Source organism: Polyodon spathula, chromosome 17 (assembly GCF_017654505.1).
Source record: "Polyodon spathula isolate WHYD16114869_AA chromosome 17, ASM1765450v1, whole genome shotgun sequence".
NCBI lineage: Eukaryota > Metazoa > Chordata > Actinopteri > Acipenseriformes > Polyodontidae > Polyodon > Polyodon spathula.
Window position 1 is genome coordinate 32,924,251 of NC_054550.1, and position 19,348 is coordinate 32,943,598.

General features: G+C 41.1%; 1 protein-coding gene across 1 annotated transcript; it reads left to right on the forward strand.

Moving 5' to 3' along the window:
• The first annotated feature begins 1,158 nt into the window (after positions 1–1,158).
• Positions 1,159–13,254, forward strand: LOC121330351 (bone morphogenetic protein 4-like). Its single transcript, XM_041276811.1, has 4 exons — positions 1,159–1,440; positions 8,083–8,205; positions 9,045–9,409; positions 12,347–13,254. Exons 3-4 carry the CDS (start codon positions 9,052–9,054, stop codon positions 13,186–13,188), a joined length of 1,200 nt encoding a protein of 399 aa, XP_041132745.1. The 5' UTR covers positions 1,159–1,440; positions 8,083–8,205; positions 9,045–9,051; the 3' UTR covers positions 13,189–13,254.
• The last annotated feature ends 6,094 nt before the right edge of the window (positions 13,255–19,348 follow it).

Genomic DNA, 19,348 nt, shown 5'->3' on the forward strand with positions numbered 1-19,348 from the left:
CACAAAACTTAAGCAAATAGTGTCAGGGTAGAAGATAAAGGCTTGATCCTTTAACAATGCATTTACATAAAAGAAAACTTGTACCCCCTGTATGTAAGGTTGTCAGTGCTGCCTTTGACCTGTGTAGGAGGGATCATAAGCGCCCCCTTGTGCTGGTAGACCAGAGGGAGGTGCACCAGGATCAGCTACAGGCTCCCCCACAGCTGCTGATGTGCAGTCTCAAGAGGAAGTGCCCAGACATGGAGGGACTCATCAAAAAGTGAGAGGGCGTTACACATTGTATCCTAGTCAATATCCAGTGTGCAGGTAAAAGCCATCTCAGAAATCTAGACGCTGCGTTCTATGCGTAAAGCACTTGGTTTTGCCAGTGATGGGGGCACTATGCAATGTTTCCAAACAGGTGTGTAGTTAGGTTAGGTTATATCAGTGACTTCTGCCGACTTTACCTGTTTATGACCAAGTACTGAAAAAGTCACATATCCGTTTTCCGACACATGTACAGTTCAAGCAAATCCCAACACCCCATAACAAAAGCAAAACACTTATCATAAAGGGAAACGATTAAAAAAAAAAAAAAAAAAAAAAAATCAAGTAAAACCACCCAAAATTTTCAAAAAGAAATTAGGGATCATGGTGGTACCTGTTTATAGCCCAATTACTGAAAAAAAAAGTCACATAACCGTTTTTGCTTTTCGAATGTACATTTCAAGCAAACCAACACCACCATAACAAGAAATCAAAACACTTATCAAAATGAACCGATGAGTAAAAAAAAAAAAAAAAAAATCGTTTAAAAAAAACAACCCCCTAGTACCTACAGAATGAAAACAAATATCTCTATATCGGAAAATCTCTTTCATTCCTGTGAGGAGAGAGAGAGAGAGAGAGAGAGAGAGGACACGTACTCTCTCTCCTACTCTCAGAGAGAGAGAGAGAGAGAGAGAGAGAGAGCCTCCGATGCCTCTTTCACTCCTCCTTTCTCGCTAAACTTCTTCTTCTGTCCGCTTTCTCCCCTCCCTCATAGAAGAGCAGAGGAGAGAGAGAGAGAGAGAAGGAGGGGGCTAAATTTTTTTTATGAATGTGCTACAGCAGTGACGTAACAAGAAGAAAAGCATTCCTCCAAGTTGTCTAAATTGGGCGGACACATAAAGCCCGAGCGTAACAAGCGCTGCTAGAGCAGTCAGCGAGTCTGTCGTGCGCAGGGTACAGTTCTTACCGCTATACTGGAAAGGTAGACCGCTCGCTCCTCTGGCTTAATCAACCGCTCTCGTTGAGGAATTAAAGGAGTTGTTTTGTTCAATTTGCTGGCATGTTCGGTTCTTATTACGGGCTGCATCCTTCGGGCTTGAAACGTCATTGTGGGCTTTGTTGTTTTTTTCCTGCAAATGTTTAAAATATAAAACTTTTAGCTGCGGATAATAGCTGGACTTCTCTCCAATGGTAAGAGCGAGTTTCCTACTTACATTGGTATTGGATTCGCTGTGTATTGGGATTTTATGTGTACGTTTATTTGAATTAGTTTCCAAAGACACTTTTAAAAACACCTTTTTTATATACTATGATACCGTTATTTCATATTTATTTAATTATCTGTATGCTGTTTCAAGTGAACGTTTCATTTGGGTGATCACGTAATTGTCGTTTTATTTAAAACAATAATACTAATCGGTGAAACCTATTCAGAATAAGCAACCTATACTATTCAACGTGATTAATTTGCGTGCTTCGGTGCGTGGGGGGTTGACTTAATTTACAAACAACTTAACACAAATAATACTAACTGGCCCAAATGGGATTTTAACTTATTACATTTCATACATTTGTCCGGACATTAATTTCCTATTGTTCATACTCATATTCATAAGTACACAGGATTTTTCGGAGAGCCTGCTCGGGTTATATACAGTGCCGGACAGGGGAGGACTCGATGGCGTCTTGTGTCTGACTGTGCGTTGCGACACTGGGGGGGGCTATCTGCTCTTAAACACCTGCCTGGTGTGCCCCAGCCCAGGTGTGTGACTTTAATGCCGCGCGTTTACCTGCGGCCTCTCCGGGAATTACTCAAAGCCGCATCCTAGTAATAACATCTATAGGGTGGCGTTTCAAAAGATTATCTGATACCAGCCCAGTGAATGATATATCAAGGAGTGTGCTGTTCATTTGGACCTAAATCGAGACATCTTAATGCCAGTTCGAAGAGGGTAGGCTATAAAACAAAGGCGTACGCCAAACGGTATCCTTATGCTGTCTAAAGATGAGACCCAGGCAGCACACAGGTGTTCAACGCGCTGTTGTTTATGAACTCTGAGCGTTGAGGTGCGTCGGCATTAGATTGTCTACAAGTAATCGCGATTAAATTGATGTTGTTTGATATATGCGATGTTATGAAACTGTGCGGTAGTTTAAAAACCCTAAATTATGTTTCTACTTGGACAGAAAAAAAAAAAAAAAAAAAAAAAAAAACAAAAAAATAATAAAAAAAACTGATAGAGTAAACTTTAAAAAACAAAAAAAATTTTAAATAAAAAAAAAATAACTATTATATGATACCGTATATTTCATATTATTTATTATTGCTGTTTCCAAGTGAACGTTTTCATTTGGGTGATCACGTAATTGGTCTTTTAATTAAAACAATACTACTAACGGCGCGTCGGTGAAACTATTCAGACTAAGCACCCTATACAGTATTCAACGTGAGGATAATTGCGTCTTCGGTGCGTGGGGGGTGACATTATTTTTACAAACAACTTCAAACTTAACTAACAATAATACTAACTCACGGGCCAAATGTGATTTTACTAATTACCATTTAATTTCCTATTGTTCATACTCATATTCATAAGTACACAGGATTTTTCGGAGAGCCTGCTCGGGTTATATACAGTGCCGGACAGGGGAGGACTCGATGGCGTCTTGTGTCTGACTGTGCGTTGCGACACTGGGGGGGGCTATCTGCTCTTAAACACCTGCCTGGTGTGCCCCAGCCCAGGTGTGTGACTTTAATGCCGCGCGTTTACCTGCGGCCTCTCCGGGAATTACTCAAAGCCGCATCCTAGTAATAACATCTATAGGGTGGCGTTTCAAAAGATTATCTGATACCAGCCCAGTGAATGATATATCAAGGAGTGTGCTGTTCATTTGGACCTAAATCGAGACATCTTAATGCCAGTTCGAAGAGGGTAGGCTATAAAACAAAGGCGTACGCCAAACGGTATCCTTATGCTGTCTAAAGATGAGACCCAGGCAGCACACAGGTGTTCAACGCGCTGTTGTTTATGAACTCTGAGCGTTGAGGTGCGTCGGCATTAGATTGTCTACAAGTAATCGCGATTAAATTGATGTTGTTTGATATATGCGATGTTATGAAACTGTGCGGTAGTTTAAAAACCCTAAATTATGTTTCTATAGCTTGGACAGAGATAGTTAGATAGATAGATAGATAGATAGATAGATAGATAGATAGATAGATAGATAGATATATAGATAGATAGATAGATAGATAGGAGAATGCCATTCATCAACGATAGTGTACTGGATGTATGTTTCTTTGTGTACAGTATATCAAATTCAGCTTTTTGCAATCATGTTAAACCCAGGAGTTATAAATAGAAGACATAGGGTCGTTTACACAGCTTTAATTCAAGCGGGTCCGGGGAAGGCGATGCTGGCACTAAGATTGTCCGCGGAGAAAGGGGTGCTGTTCTGAATTTACTGAACTCGCCTCCCCGCTAAGTGTAAAACAGACAAGGTTGTGCTCTGGCTTCAATTCAGTGTCTCAAGAATCTTAAAAAAAGATAAAAAGATATGTTCCTCAGTTTGCAGCTGAAGTAGTTACTGTGAGCACCGAAATAGTGCTTTGTAAATCACCCGGCCCGTGCGTGACAGTGCCAAACCAGAAATATGTTGTTTACTTTCCTTTTGTAGGCGGTATAACTAAAGGTAACAAAAAACAAATGCAGAACAAAAAAAAAATAAGGACAGTGAGAGAATTGTACTTATAGTCTTCGTTTTCAAATCTACAAAAAATAAATATTGATATTACCCTTGATTTAAAAAAAAAAAAAAAAAAAAAAAAAAAAAAAACAATGATCGGATTTTAATGGATTCCTTAAATTTCTGTACGGGGTATACGCAAGACCCTGGAGATCAAAATATTACATCACATGTAAACAGTTCATTGCTTAATACACTTCAAATCAAATGATAGCTTGCAATTAAAGCAATGTTACCCTGCGTAGTTGTGTGTGTGTGTGTGTGTGTGTGTGTGTGTGTGTGTGTGTGTGTGTGCACGGGACACATACATAGATATCTAGATATATATATATATATATATATATATATATATATATATATATATATATATATATATAAAGAACATGTATACATGTAAGCATCCGTATTAAGCATTTAAACTGTGTCCTATAAGGTTGATTTATGATTTATGATCAGATGGCCAAGGCAGGGATAGATGGTATCCCGAGGTTATTAACACACTAATGGAGCGCATCCTTAGAGAGCAGTTCAGATTTTCCAGCTAACCAATGCTTAAATTCTTATTGATGTGTAACACATATTCCTGCGTGCTTGCACTGGGTGTGGACGGTGGTAGAAACTGCTATTTAGCCACAAGTGTCATGATATTTTCACACAAGTCCCTTAAAAAAGAAAAACTACTGAAATCTATAGAACGTTACAGCAATTACATTTAGCGCCAGTTTTACGGATCTGTAACCTATAGAAATCTATAGATAGTGAGCTACAGTATTTTTTCTACGAGTGGGATAGTTCTTTTAGTAATTTACATTTTAACAGTAGCGATATCAAATAAGGAATAACACAACAAGCTTGGGTGGAGTAACCCAGCAACTGCAAATTGTAAGGTTACATTTTATCCTGTGTCGCTTATTATACTTAATTACACAGGCGGGTTCGTGGTTACTATGCAACTACAGTAATAACAACATTAAGGAATTTTGGGGGCACTTTTTGTAATTATTGTTCGTTAATTACAAAATGTCTATTCACATCGTAATCACAGTTCACAAGGCAACATGTGACATTCTATTCATAATAACGATGTGATTTGTATTGTATTAGAAGCACATTTCATACAGACCCATGGGGTCATGCAGTTAAGAAGAGAACTGGCACTGGCAGTACATATGCTTGCATTTGTAAGGCAAGTGGCTTCCGTTGTAATACGTAATTGGTGTTTGTTCTCTGTGATATTAATGAGGTGACCACATGAACAGTAATTCAAACAAGATGCAGAGTTGGCTGTGCAGCAACAAGCAAGACACTATCTGAAAGGATGTGTTATGTTTCTGGAGAAAACATTTCATGATTTAATCAGGTAACCCAGTTTATTGACAGAGCCTGTTTTCTCCAGGGCTTGCTTTACATCTCAGGGTAAACCACACAAGCTAAAGAAATGTGATACATTCGATACTGTGTGTCTGAGTGTGTGCGTTTCAGAGGTGAAAATGAATACCACGTTTCAGCACAAATCTTCTATCCTTGTCCGAATAACAAACCGTCTTCTTGTAATAGTTTTAGAAATGGTGCCCAGGGGATTACCCGAGTTAGAGTAGAATTTGCTACATAAGTCTTAAGTGCCTCAGGTGGGTAATGAAGACCCTTTAAACCTCCTACAATCCTGGTTATGCTGTTGTGGATGGATTCTAAACACAGTTCATACTCCCTGCCCGTGCGTGTGCGTGTGCGTGTGTGACGCAGTGCGGAATGGTTATTTAGAGCTCAATATCGCTAGTGCCAACAATGAATGGGCGGGGCCTGATTGAACGTGTGGGCGGTGCTTCAGTAAGTGATTGACACGTAGGGGGTGCAATTCAAGAACTACTGCCTAGGGAATGGACCCCAAGGTTGTGAGCACCGGCCTGAAAGATTGCAATATACCTGCTTGGTCAGTGCTTGTGAGGGATCAAATGATTATGGGCTTCAAAATCATGGATATTTTAGTATGTGTGGCAATGCTTTTAACTATGAACCTCAATAACCCTGGCATGTTGTAGAGTCCCAGACAAAAACTGTTATGTTGAATTGCTTGGTGGTTAGGGGACGTGGACAAGTTGAGTCCACTGAACTCCAGAATTGAAAGGCTAATGAATTGCGCCACCTAGATTTAGCACAGGGTATTGTTTGAGACAAAGGACAGATTTATTTAGCTTTTTTGTAAATTGCTAATGTGAAAAGGGGTTATAATGGTTTTAGAAAAAAAAAATGCTACAAGACTTTTCTTTCAAGGCTGCCTGTCCATACTCTAGAACTCTGATTGTGATGTCATAATGTCTTTTTTTAGTGTGACGTCATGAATCAGTTTGCTCAGCACAACATCGCTGAGCAAAACAGAACATTACATTTAAGTTGAAATACAAAAGCAAAGAAGATTAATAATATTGAAATTAATAAAACTGAGAATATTTACTCAAAATCCACTAATTCCAGGGACCAGGTCTTTGCACATAATGCAATTTACAACATCAGACATTAATCGTGTTAAAGTTACACATCTAATTCAGGTATACATTTAAGTCAATAAATGAAAAAGGCTGATTGTTAATAGCTTGGTAACATAACAGTTTTGTTTTGCTTTCGCAAAAATGGTGCAGATTTCACTTCGGGGTAAATATCTCGATCTGTTGCATTGATCGTGACTTCTTGTAAAAATAAAATTAAAACAGTAAAAAAGAAGGATAGATAAAAAAAGATAAAAGCCCATTACAATGGGATGATGGCACACCCTTCATATTATTGTGCATTGACTGTAGAACAAGGCTTCGGTAAAACAACACATTCTAAAATGGGTCATTTAGTCTTTTGTAAAGTTCTAGAGATGTGTTCGGTCACAATTGCGCGTCTTACTTGGTTGTAGTTTAACACCTGTTTGTATTGTATAATGTAGTCTAACCTTGAATGAATAGCCTAAAAAGCTTATATATTCAAAATATAGCCTACATTTTGTATATGATTTATTAGACATGCTGGGTGAAGTAATGAAGGGCACAAACATGCCTTTTCTTGAGAAAACACAAATCTGCTCAAAGTATATTTAGAGCATGCGATTGTCACAGAATTGCAATACAGTAGTCAGTCATTAACTACTGCACTAGCTCATTCTGTCCAGTAAAGCACAAAGCACATGTGAGCATGATGACTTCCAAGATTCAACTTTGTTATGCCGCCAATTATGTATCATTTCCGTAAGCTTTATCCAGGAAGGGTTCCCCCCCCCCCTCCCCCCCCCCCCCCTCCCCCCTCCCCTCCCCTCCCTTAAGTGTTTCACCACAGCGCAGTTTAAACCAGGAGGCCGGACTTTTATGAATTCCTTCCCTGATCTCAAGTCATTAAAAAGACACATTATACATAGCCATGCACCTGAGTTTGTTGTTGTGAGCTACCTGGCTGCAGGCTCGCTACAATCTTGCTCCGAGTACTAACTTCTCTGCATATTTCAATAAAAGGCTGCAGTTGCGGGCAGAGATTTGAATCTAAATGTACTTAATTGACATTTGACATAAGGAGTGTGGTGAAGCCAATAGTAGAAATCTGAAAATCTGCAACAAGCAGTAAAAGCGTAGCGCAGAGCAAGTAAACAAGGTAAATCCCAGACAAGCACTGTAAAAATAGTTACCTGTATGAATATATAGTATAAGCGCGGTGGGGACAGGGGGACGGACAATTACCTTGCAAACGAAGGTCGGGTCTAAAGCGCACATAACACGGATTTATTTTAATAGCAGGTATAAATAATTAGTGAGCTGAAAATGTAGTTTGTTTGCACTATATTGCATTCTGCACGAATAATTCAACGTTAAAAAGCGGCCCCGGGGGTTCTGTATGCCGCCTCTTAACCTGGAAGAGCCGGTGAAACGCTTGAAACATTAGTATTGATCACACTGCCGACGTGCACAATGTGTTTCCAGTGCCGCACCGCACTGACGGGAACAGGGGGGGCTGCTGGTGGGAATGAGTTGTCATTTGAAGACACTGTCTGGGAAGATGACAGTGCCCTCGTCTCTCTGAGAGATCTCACTCTATTCACATTTTGGTTTCATGCAGGAACAGGTTCGCTCCAGCGCTCGCCAGCAACCCTTCGTCAGCACCTAATCTTTCCTAGAGAAACGTGTCCAACTTCGGCTGCCGAGAAACATGGACTGTTTTCACATGCTCTATTTTCTGTCTGTGAGTAATTTGTATTTTAATTTTTTCACAGAATCCTGTTAAATCAAGGTTAGGCGGTACGTTATTATTATTATTATTATTATTATTATTATTATTATTATTATTATTATTATTATATTATTATTATTCAGTTGTTGAGTTACTTGGTCAATCAAACAATCAATATTTATTTTATATAGCGCCTTTCATAGGACCGCCATCACAAAGCGCTTTACAAGATAGTGAGGAACAAGGCCTAATACGTTAAATACAGTGAATACGGCGGCAGGGTACATTAAATACAAATAGTAAATCAATTTTAAAAATGCAGATACATTAAATACAGGATGGTGTTGGAATGCATTTCAACTGTTTCGGATCCGATACGTAGATCAAGGGGATAGCTCAGAGAGCGCAGGATTTCTGTTTGATGCAGTTCACAGACACGTTTTCAACCTTTGTCAGTCTGAACATTTTATTCCCACTTCAGTTTTGATCACCGGGGCCGGATGGGAGGGGGGATTTATGAGGGCCTTTGAATTCAATTTTAAAGAGATTTTTTAAAACAAACAAACAAACAAACAAACAAACAAAAAAAAGGGTTTAGTCTTTAAGAAACCAGCCTGAGATAATTACTAAGATAGTAAGCAGACAGAAAAGGCTAACAGGATGGGAGCTATCTGATTATGGTCTATTTAACTGTAAACAAGTTGGACCAAGTAATTAGTGCCAAGCCAAGACGTTTTAGAGGGAATCATATCTCAGCTGCATTACTGGAAAGATGTGTTGTACTTTAAGGAAGATTAAATGGTTTTAATCTGGACTCGTTATCTTTCTCTCCCTCTCTCGACCTCACCCAGAGACACCATGATTCCTGGTAATCGAATGCTGATGGTAATTCTATTATGCCGAGTCCTACTAGGAGAAAGCAGCCATGCTAGTCTAATACCAGAGGAAGCTAAAATAAAAGCGTCAGAGCCGCAGGGTAGTCGCTCTGGGCAAAGCCATGAACTGTTACAGGACTTCGAGGCTACTTTGTTGCACATGTTTGGCCTGCAGAGACGGCCCAGGCCCAGCCAGTCAGCCGTCGTGCCCCGGTATATGCTGGATCTCTATCGTCTCCAGTCTGGAGAGACGGAGGAGGCAGGAGAACACGGCACGACGTTCGAGTATCCAGAGAAGTCTGCCAGCCGAGCAAACACAGTGAGAGGATTCCACCACGAAGGTAATATTTCAAAATGCACGATTAGAAAAAAAAAGGCTTTAAAGGTGCAATGTACAGTATAGCCTGCATTCATAATCGGTCACACTTTGAAACCGGTCTTGATGTTAAGAATGTAATAAAACGTGTGTGGATATGTCGTTGGTAAATCATGTGTTTGTGAATAAACACTTACATTTGGATTACTGTGTTGTGTTTCCCCTCCACTCTGGAGCGCGTAAGTCTGTGTTCACTTTATATGAGTATTATTACATGGCTGTTAGGCTGGCTTCACGCGTCGTGCTGTTTAGGACAGCATTCCACTGGGTGAGCTTTCCGAGCGACATGCCGCTTTGGTTTGATCGCTCCTGAATAAAATGCAAAATCCATAACTTAGTTCTAATGTGGCAAAGAAATGCATACAGTACAGCATACCTTTTATATCAACTTGATCGGTAATTGAATGCCTGTTGGTTTTTGGTTTATTCGTTTTATTGCATCAATTGTATATACTCTTCAAGCACATTTCTGTGTGTGGTCATTGTATGTTGATGTGAGCGATAGTGCCGGTGACAGAGGAAGTTTGACTCCAGTGCGATTAAATCTTTAGACCGTTTTCGAGACTGACAAGTATAGAGAAAGTCGACAAGAACGTGTTCAGAGTCGTGCAGTTACTGTATAATTCAGCCGGGGTCTAGCGTGTTTATATATTAGAAAAAAATAAATAAATAACGTGCCCTTGTGGTATTTGTTTTAGATGCTAGACTGAACGATGGAATTGTGTATTTGGGTGAATATATATGCTGGCATTATTATTAATAACGCAGAGTACTTAGAATGTAACCACTACCTGATCCGGAGAAGCCATGGCGAGATGCTTTCAAACCACCCCATAGATGGGTTCCCTTTTGTAATGGTGTACAACAGCAGCGGTTACTTGTAAACACAAACTCTGAGGAACGTGGAACTGGCTCAGCTTTGTAAGCTGAGTCGGGTCGCTGTAAGTCTGTTTACCTGTCCCAGGTAAAGCGACTGTCGTTGTTATGGTGACGTTTAGGGTTACCACCAGCCCAACTCCCACAGCAAATTGGTATTTTAATTACCCTCAACTCCCAGTTCAGTGCATATGGATTCCAAACCGTGCGCTGGTGTAATATCTAGGTACTCTGGTCATTATTTTTAATGTTATACTGCTGCACACCACCAACGAGGTAAGAGGGTAAGCTAACAAGATTGTTTTCAGTGCTGTTTAATAAATGCATATATTTATTTGTCTGGGGAAAAAGCTAACACTGTTGTGTCTTGGCTTTAGAACAGAAAGCGTAGTTTGGGGAAAAGGCCGGCAGAGCAAGAGAGAGAGGGAGAGCACCATGTGAATTCACCTGGGAGGAAAGAGCTGTGCTTTAGTTTTAATGGAGTGTGACTAATAGATAGGAGAGTGTCTAGAAATGCAGGCAGACTACTCTTCCCTGCTGAGCAGGATCCAAATCTCCCAAGTGTCTCAGATTTACATTCAAAATGTTTTGGGTTAGAGCAAATATTATTATTTCGCTGGGAAACCTTTTGACTATGTCAAATAAAATCACACTTAAAATCTGTCGATGTTGATTTAATAAAAGTAATCTCTTCTTGGCTGAAAGGAATGCACTGGAAAATTAGGCCATTGTTAAATTTACAACTAACAACAACATAAAGTGAATAAAAAAAAAAAAAAGAATCATAATTCTCAAGTAATTTAATGTAAAATAGTGGGGTTATGACATGTCATGCTGATGACATTTAAACTGTATCATACACATTCCTGTGGGGGAAAATATAACACGGGCTGTAAAACCCATTTAATGCCCCTTTGATTTGAACAAGATCATGTCAGTGCATACAAGAAGCACACCAGTTATAGTGAAACAGTAGGATCCAGTTCAGACAGTAACAAAGCAGAGTTCACAGCCGCTGATATGGACCTGTTGCTGTGATGCTCACTGTGTTGGTTCAAGTGTTGGGCAGGTTGCTTTTTACATTTCTCTTTTAATCAATCAGAAAATAAACAGGAGTGTCCGTGACTTTGCACACAGTTATGGGGTATATAAGAAAAAAACTGCACTGCCACTACTAAGATAATTAATATAATTTTGTGCCAAGGTTATGAAAACTAAAATCTGTAACTGTGCATGTGAATCATAAGTAATTTTCCCTTAAAGATAGTTCAACATTCAATATGTAGTCATGCTGCAGTGTGAAACACCATTCACTTATTGCAGGCATAAACTGCTAAGCTTTTGCCCCAGTGCAAAGTAAGCAAACAAAAGATTAACTTAATATAACAGAACTGGGAAAATAAACTACGACATGCTGGAGTTATTTATTGAATGTTGTGCCGTCAAGTTTTGTTTTTATTTTAGACAACTGTGCTGTGTGATTTATTTTACAGTCTGAGGCTTTTCTGAAGGGTTATGGGAGGTAAACTGGGCTCCATGCGTTTCTTTATCTTAAAGGATGGGATTAGGGTTATAGTGCTGGGTTGGTGTTCTCTAAGTGCTAGCAGCTGCTGCACATGGAATGTAAATTTAGTCATCAAACATGTAATTTATATTACACAAGCTGGCTTCAAATATATGGTTTTAAAAAAAAATTAAAAATATGTACGAGGCTGCTGTTTTTCCATTGTATGTCTGATGTAGCGAGTTTCAACGGCACACCAAAAAGGCAGTTGTTTCTGATGGGGTTAAAATGCTGTGTTTGGAATATTAGCTGCATCAAATGCATGCACTAAGACTGGGGCTAAGGTTGCTTCCTTTTTAATATATTATTAGTTTTATTGTTTATATTATTTTGTTATTCATTTTAAAGGTATTAGCGTGCATGTGTAGTGCAAATGTAGTAACTGCACTATTCATGTAAAGAGAATGTGCCTGTTTGTTGCTGTTGAACCCCGGACTGATCTCTCCTTGCTCCCTCACACAGAGCACCTGGAGCGTGTGCTGGACTCGACAGCTCCACTGCGCTTCCTCTTCAACCTGAGCAGCATCCCAGAGGACGAGATTCTATCATCAGCAGAACTCCGACTGTACCGCCAGCAGATCGAGGGGGCAGGGCTGGGCGGGGAAGAGGGGGGCTTCCATCGAATCAACGTCTACGAGATCCTCAAGCCCCCCCAGACGGGCACAGGGCAGCTCATCACTCGGCTCCTGGACACGCGGCTGGTCCACCACAACGCCACGCGCTGGGAGAGCTTTGACGTGAGCCCCGCGGTCCTGCGCTGGGCACGAGACAGACTGCCCAACCACGGCCTGGCCCTGGAGGTGCTGCACCTCAACAGCACCCCCACGCAGCAGGGCCGGCACGTGCGCATCAGCCGCTCGCTGCACCCAGGCGCCGCTGAGGGTTGGTCGCAGCTACGCCCCCTGCTGGTTACGTTCAGCCACGATGGCAAGGGCCACCCGCTGACCCGGCGGACCAAACGCAGCCCCAGGCCGCGGGGCCGCAAGAAAAACCGGAACTGCCGGCGACACGAACTGTACGTGGATTTCAGCGACGTGGGCTGGAATGACTGGATAGTGGCGCCCCCTGGCTACCAGGCTTATTTCTGCCACGGGGATTGCCCCTTCCCCCTGGCAGACCACCTGAACTCCACCAACCACGCAATCGTGCAGACTCTGGTGAACTCGGTGAATGCTGAAATCCCCAGGGCGTGCTGTGTGCCCACGGAGCTCAGTGCAATCTCCATGCTGTACCTCGATGAGCACGACAAGGTGGTTCTCAAGAACTATCAGGAGATGGTGGTGGAGGGCTGTGGCTGCCGCTGAGACTTAACACCCAGATCCTTCACTTGGACCCTTATTTATGATGTGCTGATGTTTGTTTGTTTTTTTTGACAATATGATCATATATTTTGACAAAAAATATATATATTTATAACTACATATTAAAAATAAAAAATGAGTTCTTATTTTAAACATAAATAAATAAATAAAAACTGTACATCATCTTTTTAACTGTATATTAGAAATGTATGTGTTTTTTAAGAAAAAATAAGAATATAGTTAAAAAAAATAAGTAATGTTAATATACTGGTAATATTTATTGTTTTCCTATATATACGTTAAGGAAGTAAAATTTTAAAAAAAAGTCCTTCCAAACTTGAGCAGGTCTGAACACAAAGATTTAATACAAAAATGGGCAAGGCTCACTAAGATTTTGCTCCAGGCAATTATAAAGTTACAAAGGGGGGAATATTTTGCAAAATAATTACCTGAAACACAAACTACATCAAGCTTGCAAATCACTGTTAAAATAGTAAAATTTCAAGAAACATAGCAGTGTGTTTTTTAAAGTAAATGTCTGTAAATATTCTGGAAAAAAATAGACTAGCTTGATAAGAAAAACCATCAAAAATTGCTTTTTTGATAAAGTCATTACTCTAGAGATAAAATTAGAGGATTTCTTCCAATAATGATGCAGATGTTTGTTTTTTGTTTGTTTGTTTGTTTGTTTTTTGTGTGTTGACGTGTCAGTTATACCAAGTCAAGACTATTCTTATTAACAAATCCTAGGCCAATGTATGCTTCACATACCTATATTGGCACTAATCTTGGAAAACATCATTATTTTAGAAAAGGTACTGCAAATATATACATTGTTCAACTGGAAGACCCTGTTGCATTTATCAGAATCGATAGAATACATTGGGACCCCAGATCGATTTCATTCCAGTGACATCACTGGGTGTTTTGTGCCACAGAATCAGAGAGTTCGCCAGTTAATTCCAATGCCTGTTGAAATTTCAGTCTCACGTTTCTTTCAGTGTCACGTTTCGTCTCCACGTAGGAATCGAGTGATGCAGCCGGTCGGTGTTTCAGGAGTGCAGATCTGGGCTCTTAAGACAGATCGGGTATCACTTTATAGCGAGTTCTGGGTATTCCCATGGAAATGCATTTTGAATAAAATATATGCATCTTCATTAAAATCCATTGAGGAATACAACGATGTATCTCGCCACCCTTCCTACTAACTACCACGCATAACATCAATGCGCTGACGTTTAGCAGAAGCTATAGTCTGTATAGTTAATGGAAAACAAGTAATAAAGTAGTCCAAACAGCTTCACTGTTGTGGTATTCTAGGTTTTATTGTGTAATATTTTAACACTGAAATGCAACATATTGTAGGCCTACTTTTATTTATTTATTTATTTATTTTTGCACCTGTGCTTGTTGCCTGATAGATCACGCAGTTAAACTAAGCATTGCGTTTTTATTGCAGGTTGTAGACAGGTCCTGCTAGGGTACTCAGAACCCCCGCATGTGTTAGTTTGTTTGCTTTAACTACATGCTAAGCGCTCTCGGATCCATTTGAAAGGGGTGAGAAGTCGGCTCAGTCTCTGCCACTCTGAGATTAATGGTTTTATTCGGGTTTGATCCCATTGTGATCAGCTGGACGAGTGGCGGCGGGACTGGGAGACAGGACCGGTGTTAAAGACATGTTAAACACCTGGGCGTCGCGGCGACTCGCCCCGCGGGAGCTTCAAAGGTGCGCCTGCCTGACTGTCTCTCTGCCCCCATTGTCTTCTAAGAAGCACCCTCCTTAATGAGCCACTCACGATATCGGGTTCCCAATAACGAAAAGGTTACATTCAGAATATACGCGCGTGTCCGACCATTAGCGGAGTAACTCGCATAACCACACATTGTGCTGTCCTATTAACACAATATACTAACATATCCCCTTTGCTGTTGTTAAAATGTACAATTCCAATGTATAACAGTTGCTAGGTTACACGTCTGGGTGTGCGGGTAATTAGCAGCGTTTCCTTCACTTTCTCCTGGAAAGTTACGTCATACAGTTGGTTTACCGTCTTAAAACTATTAACCAATTAAGTTGTGCACGCATGGGAGATATCCTCATCACAACAGAGGCGACGTGTCTAAATTAAAGGAATGGATTGAAAATCCGAACCGCCAATTACATGAGGACTGTTGACGGTTCAGTCAGGGTTAGCAATGTAATACTAATAGCAGGCTACTCGTAATTGGTTGGCTGATAAAATGAATTAGCGAGGTAATGCGGTGATTCAAGATAATTACAAGCTAGTTCATCTCCACGCTAACCCGTTGCTTAACTCTGTTATTTGTACAGATTTAAGATTTGTTTTTGCCAAAAACAAAACAAAAAAACTCCCTCAAACACGTCAAAAAAAAAACGACAAAGGTGACAGCAGGGGCGCTCTGGGGTGAGAATGCGCATTAACTGTTACATTTGTGCATTGTATTATTACCAAATGAAATACCAGTATTACTATGTTTTTGCGATATCATTGTATTTTTTTTTTTTAGTTTGGCCAACAGAGTTAACATTTCCAGCTCTGCAAGAACTGAGTGTGCTTTCTGATCTCTGCTTGTTCCAGTGTACTTCTGACTGAAGCAAGCTTGCATCGTAGCCGCAAGGGAGCTCTGTGATGCCTGACTATTAGGCATAGCCTTGTCAGAAAAGAAAGAATTTCAATTTGAAGTTGCAGTAGGCTGAAGGAGAGTTCTTCTCAGTTGTTTGACGGCGCAATTACACATCTCAAATGATCTCTCTGCGTTTCGATAACATCAGGGAGCTATGGTAATTGGCTGACCCCCTCCCCTTGGGATGCACACGTTTATTAAAACGCTTGGGGAGATCCCAGACTTTAAGCATCATAACCTTTTCCTGTAAGTTGCAGGTGAGGTGCAGGTGCACGTTATAAAGTTCTTTCTATGCCCGCGGAGACGAGTTTCTTCAGCAACACGTCGAGTTCATTTTATGTCTGAGTCTGTGTTTGTGTGTTCAGCATTGAAATAATTAACTGCATGCGCGACTGAGTCTTAAAAGTAAAAGTTTTGTTTTGTGAAGACAATAACCCCACACTTATATAGCAACCAATACTAATTTACATTTCGTATTTCATTTTTTAATGACATAATATTGTAATACGTTGTCCGATAATTCTCGCAGCGCGAGTCGGCGTAATCAGGATTTGAGTTTGGGTCACGGTATATAGACCCACGGTGGGATAAAAAAACAAACCAAAAAAAAAAAAATTTGTAATGTAGTTATGTTGTTCTGAAAGACAACGTATCATTAATAACAATTTAGTAACGTCACAATGCAAGAGCACACAATGAAATACTAGTCTTTTACTAGGAATACATGGATTTTAAGATTCCCTCTGTATTTTTGATTGTGCTAAAACTGTGAAAATGGGCATGTCTGATTCTGTGTGTTGTTATTCGGGCAGCCTATATTGCTGGGGGCACTCTGAAATATACCCCACTTTAGCAGCAGGTCAATATGACATGCTCCAGTGTCCTGTTTGAATTGAGTTACTTTTGTTTTCTAAAGAGTAGGTCTTTATCATGGGTTAAAGGCCATTTTATTCGAGGCAGTGCAAATGCAGGATTTAGATAGTGGGGTTTTGTGATTTAAATGCAATTGACTATTGTTTCCCTTAGAGAGCCATTGTTCCCTCAGCAATTACAGGAGACTCATTAAGAGACAGGTTTGTTGACACTGCCCTGCTAATTAGGGGTGGGTGTGTAGTGCTTGGGGGGTTGTGGGGAATTTAAACCTTTAAGCACAATTGTGCTTCTTTGTGGCTCTGGTTAAAATTTCAAGCAAGGTTTGTAACTGTAACCGCCCACCCTCCATGAACAAGTTTTAGAATTACAACAAAAAAAAAAACCTTGGCTTCATACAATTAAAAGAAAGTGTAACATTTTTCATAAGGTGGCTTTTAATATAGGGGCTCACCAACAACTGAACAGCAAAACAATTTCAATGTCTGTGTATAACATAACTGGGGTCGCTGCTGAAAGCCTGGTCAAACAGGACTATGACCACAGAGTTCGGCTCTAAATATCTGAACTCTGCTGGTGTACCCATCTCTCTACAACAGAAAAGCAGCTTAATTCTCTGCAACTAAAACTTCCCATCTTTATCTGGAATTGAGTTTTGTCAGCAGTAGCTTGAGATAAAAGAGGCGTTTTCCTGCAGTACCCTGTTTATTAAAGAACCCTGTTGTTGGCCGCCCGCGTGTGCAGTCGCTCGCTCAGCAGAGCGCTTTTCACCATGAACCCCGTTATCAGCGGTGCTCGTTGACAGCCTGTGTTGGCAGAAGGTCTGAGTCCCTGTTTCAATAACCCTCTCCCCTCCTGTCACTCCGAGCAGAGTGCAGATCAGAGCCCTCACAGTCTTATCTGCGAAAGGGCCTGGCCTGCGAGGGGAGGTGGTCTCTGTCACTCCAAGACACTTCCGAGCAGAGGGAATGGGAGCTCTCCTTATCTGCACTGTGCGTGAATGTGGAGTGCCGCTGAGGACCGTCTGCTCCAAGTTATTTGGCAAGTACCATCTCTACTCCCCTGTCATCAGTCAGATCGTCCGCGTCTAGATTGTCATGCTTGCAGTGGATACACTGTGCTTTTCATAACTGTCTCTCCAACTCTGACACCACCTACTGCTCACAAGATGCTTTACGCATGCCTATTGAAAACAGCAGTGGCTGGTCTAGCACAAGCAGGCACAATGTGAGAGAAAGCCCATTCTCTAACGAGCCATTCCTACGCTGGAGGCATCCTCGGCATGCTGGCTGGGTGAGGTTGGATACATTGCAGACAGTATAAAAAGCAGGATGTTGGATCACGTCATGGTGTGGAGCTTGGACTTTCGGATTCAGCTGCACACCACCACCCTCTCGACACACACACACACACCTCTGTATCCTGCTTTCTGCCCTGTCATTATGGGCCAGCCAGTAATTGCAGAGAAGGGCCTAGTATAAGCGATGACCCTGCTATAGCCAAGTCCTCAGAGTGTTTGTCAACCTTCAGGTATTTCAGGGGAGGAGGCCGTCTGGGGAAAGGCAGCGCTGTCTGTGAGGACAAGACAGACAGACGCTCACTGCTCTCTGTCTCATTGCCATATGTTACCCAGGCACAACAAACTTGCAGGAAGGTACTTTCTCAATGACAGCTCCCCTGTTTCTTCCTGCCGTCACTGCAAAGATATTGTGCAGTACCAGCAGGCCTTCTGGCTTCAGTGTTGTTTTTGAAGTGGGCGTGACCTCTAATTAGAGACTTTTTCAGTGCAGTAAAAATAGTTTGAAATTAAATTTGGTTTTAAAAGCACAAGGTAAGGGGAGTAGTTACAATAAATGTAAAGCGTTGACGTTGACATCTTGGGAGCCCAATCAATCAAAACCTTTATTTATCCAGATGAGTCACTTGAGGACAAATTCTCATTTACAATGAGGACCTGGCAAGAGGCTCACACAACCACAGCAAACCACATCAAACACAAGAAATGAGGAGTGAAAAAAAAACATAGTCAATCATACATAACTCAGCAGCAACTTAGCAGGCACAGATGTCAGTCAGCAATGAGTCAACCCTACGGCTAAAAGCAACCTCAGATATGAATAGTTCTAATTTGAACTTTGGTTAAAACTCAGTCTAGTCCATTGGCTGCTGCAAACTAAAATGAGTGATGACCAAAAACTGCTGAAGGCCTCGAAGAGTCAATCTGGTTGCAGCAGGGCTGGCCAGGAGATGAAACGGGGGCGGGTGCTACAGATCAGTCCCTTGCTTTCATTTGGAAATCTTAATTGAAGAGCGTTCCAGTCATCCAGGTGCCACACCTGTCCGCCAGCCTTGTATTTACTGCGAGCCGGAGCTCTTTGTAGTGCTCCGAGCAGGTGTGCGCTGTTAACTGCTCTGCCGCTCGGACACACCAGCGCTTCTCATCAGTGACAGGAGGAATTTCACCAGCAGACAAATTACAGCAGCAAAGTCTACTTTCCTTGTGTGTGTTCGTTTCCCACCGTAAAGTTCCAACAAAGAGGTTATTGTAGTGTTTTAAAGCAATTAAATGATCATAAGGGTCAATTATCAGAGTCCGTTTTACAGAAACTTCTCTATTTGTGCTTATTCTCTGCACAGGGGGATCTCT

Excerpts from the sequence above, each read along its gene's own strand:
- LOC121330351 (XM_041276811.1), top strand. The coding sequence starts at position 9,052 with ATGATTCCTGGTAATCGAATGCTGATGGTAATTCTATTATGCCGAGTC. Across the intron at positions 9,410-12,346 it reads GAGAGGATTCCACCACGAAG|AGCACCTGGAGCGTGTGCTG; the intron begins GTAATATTTCAA and ends TCCCTCACACAG.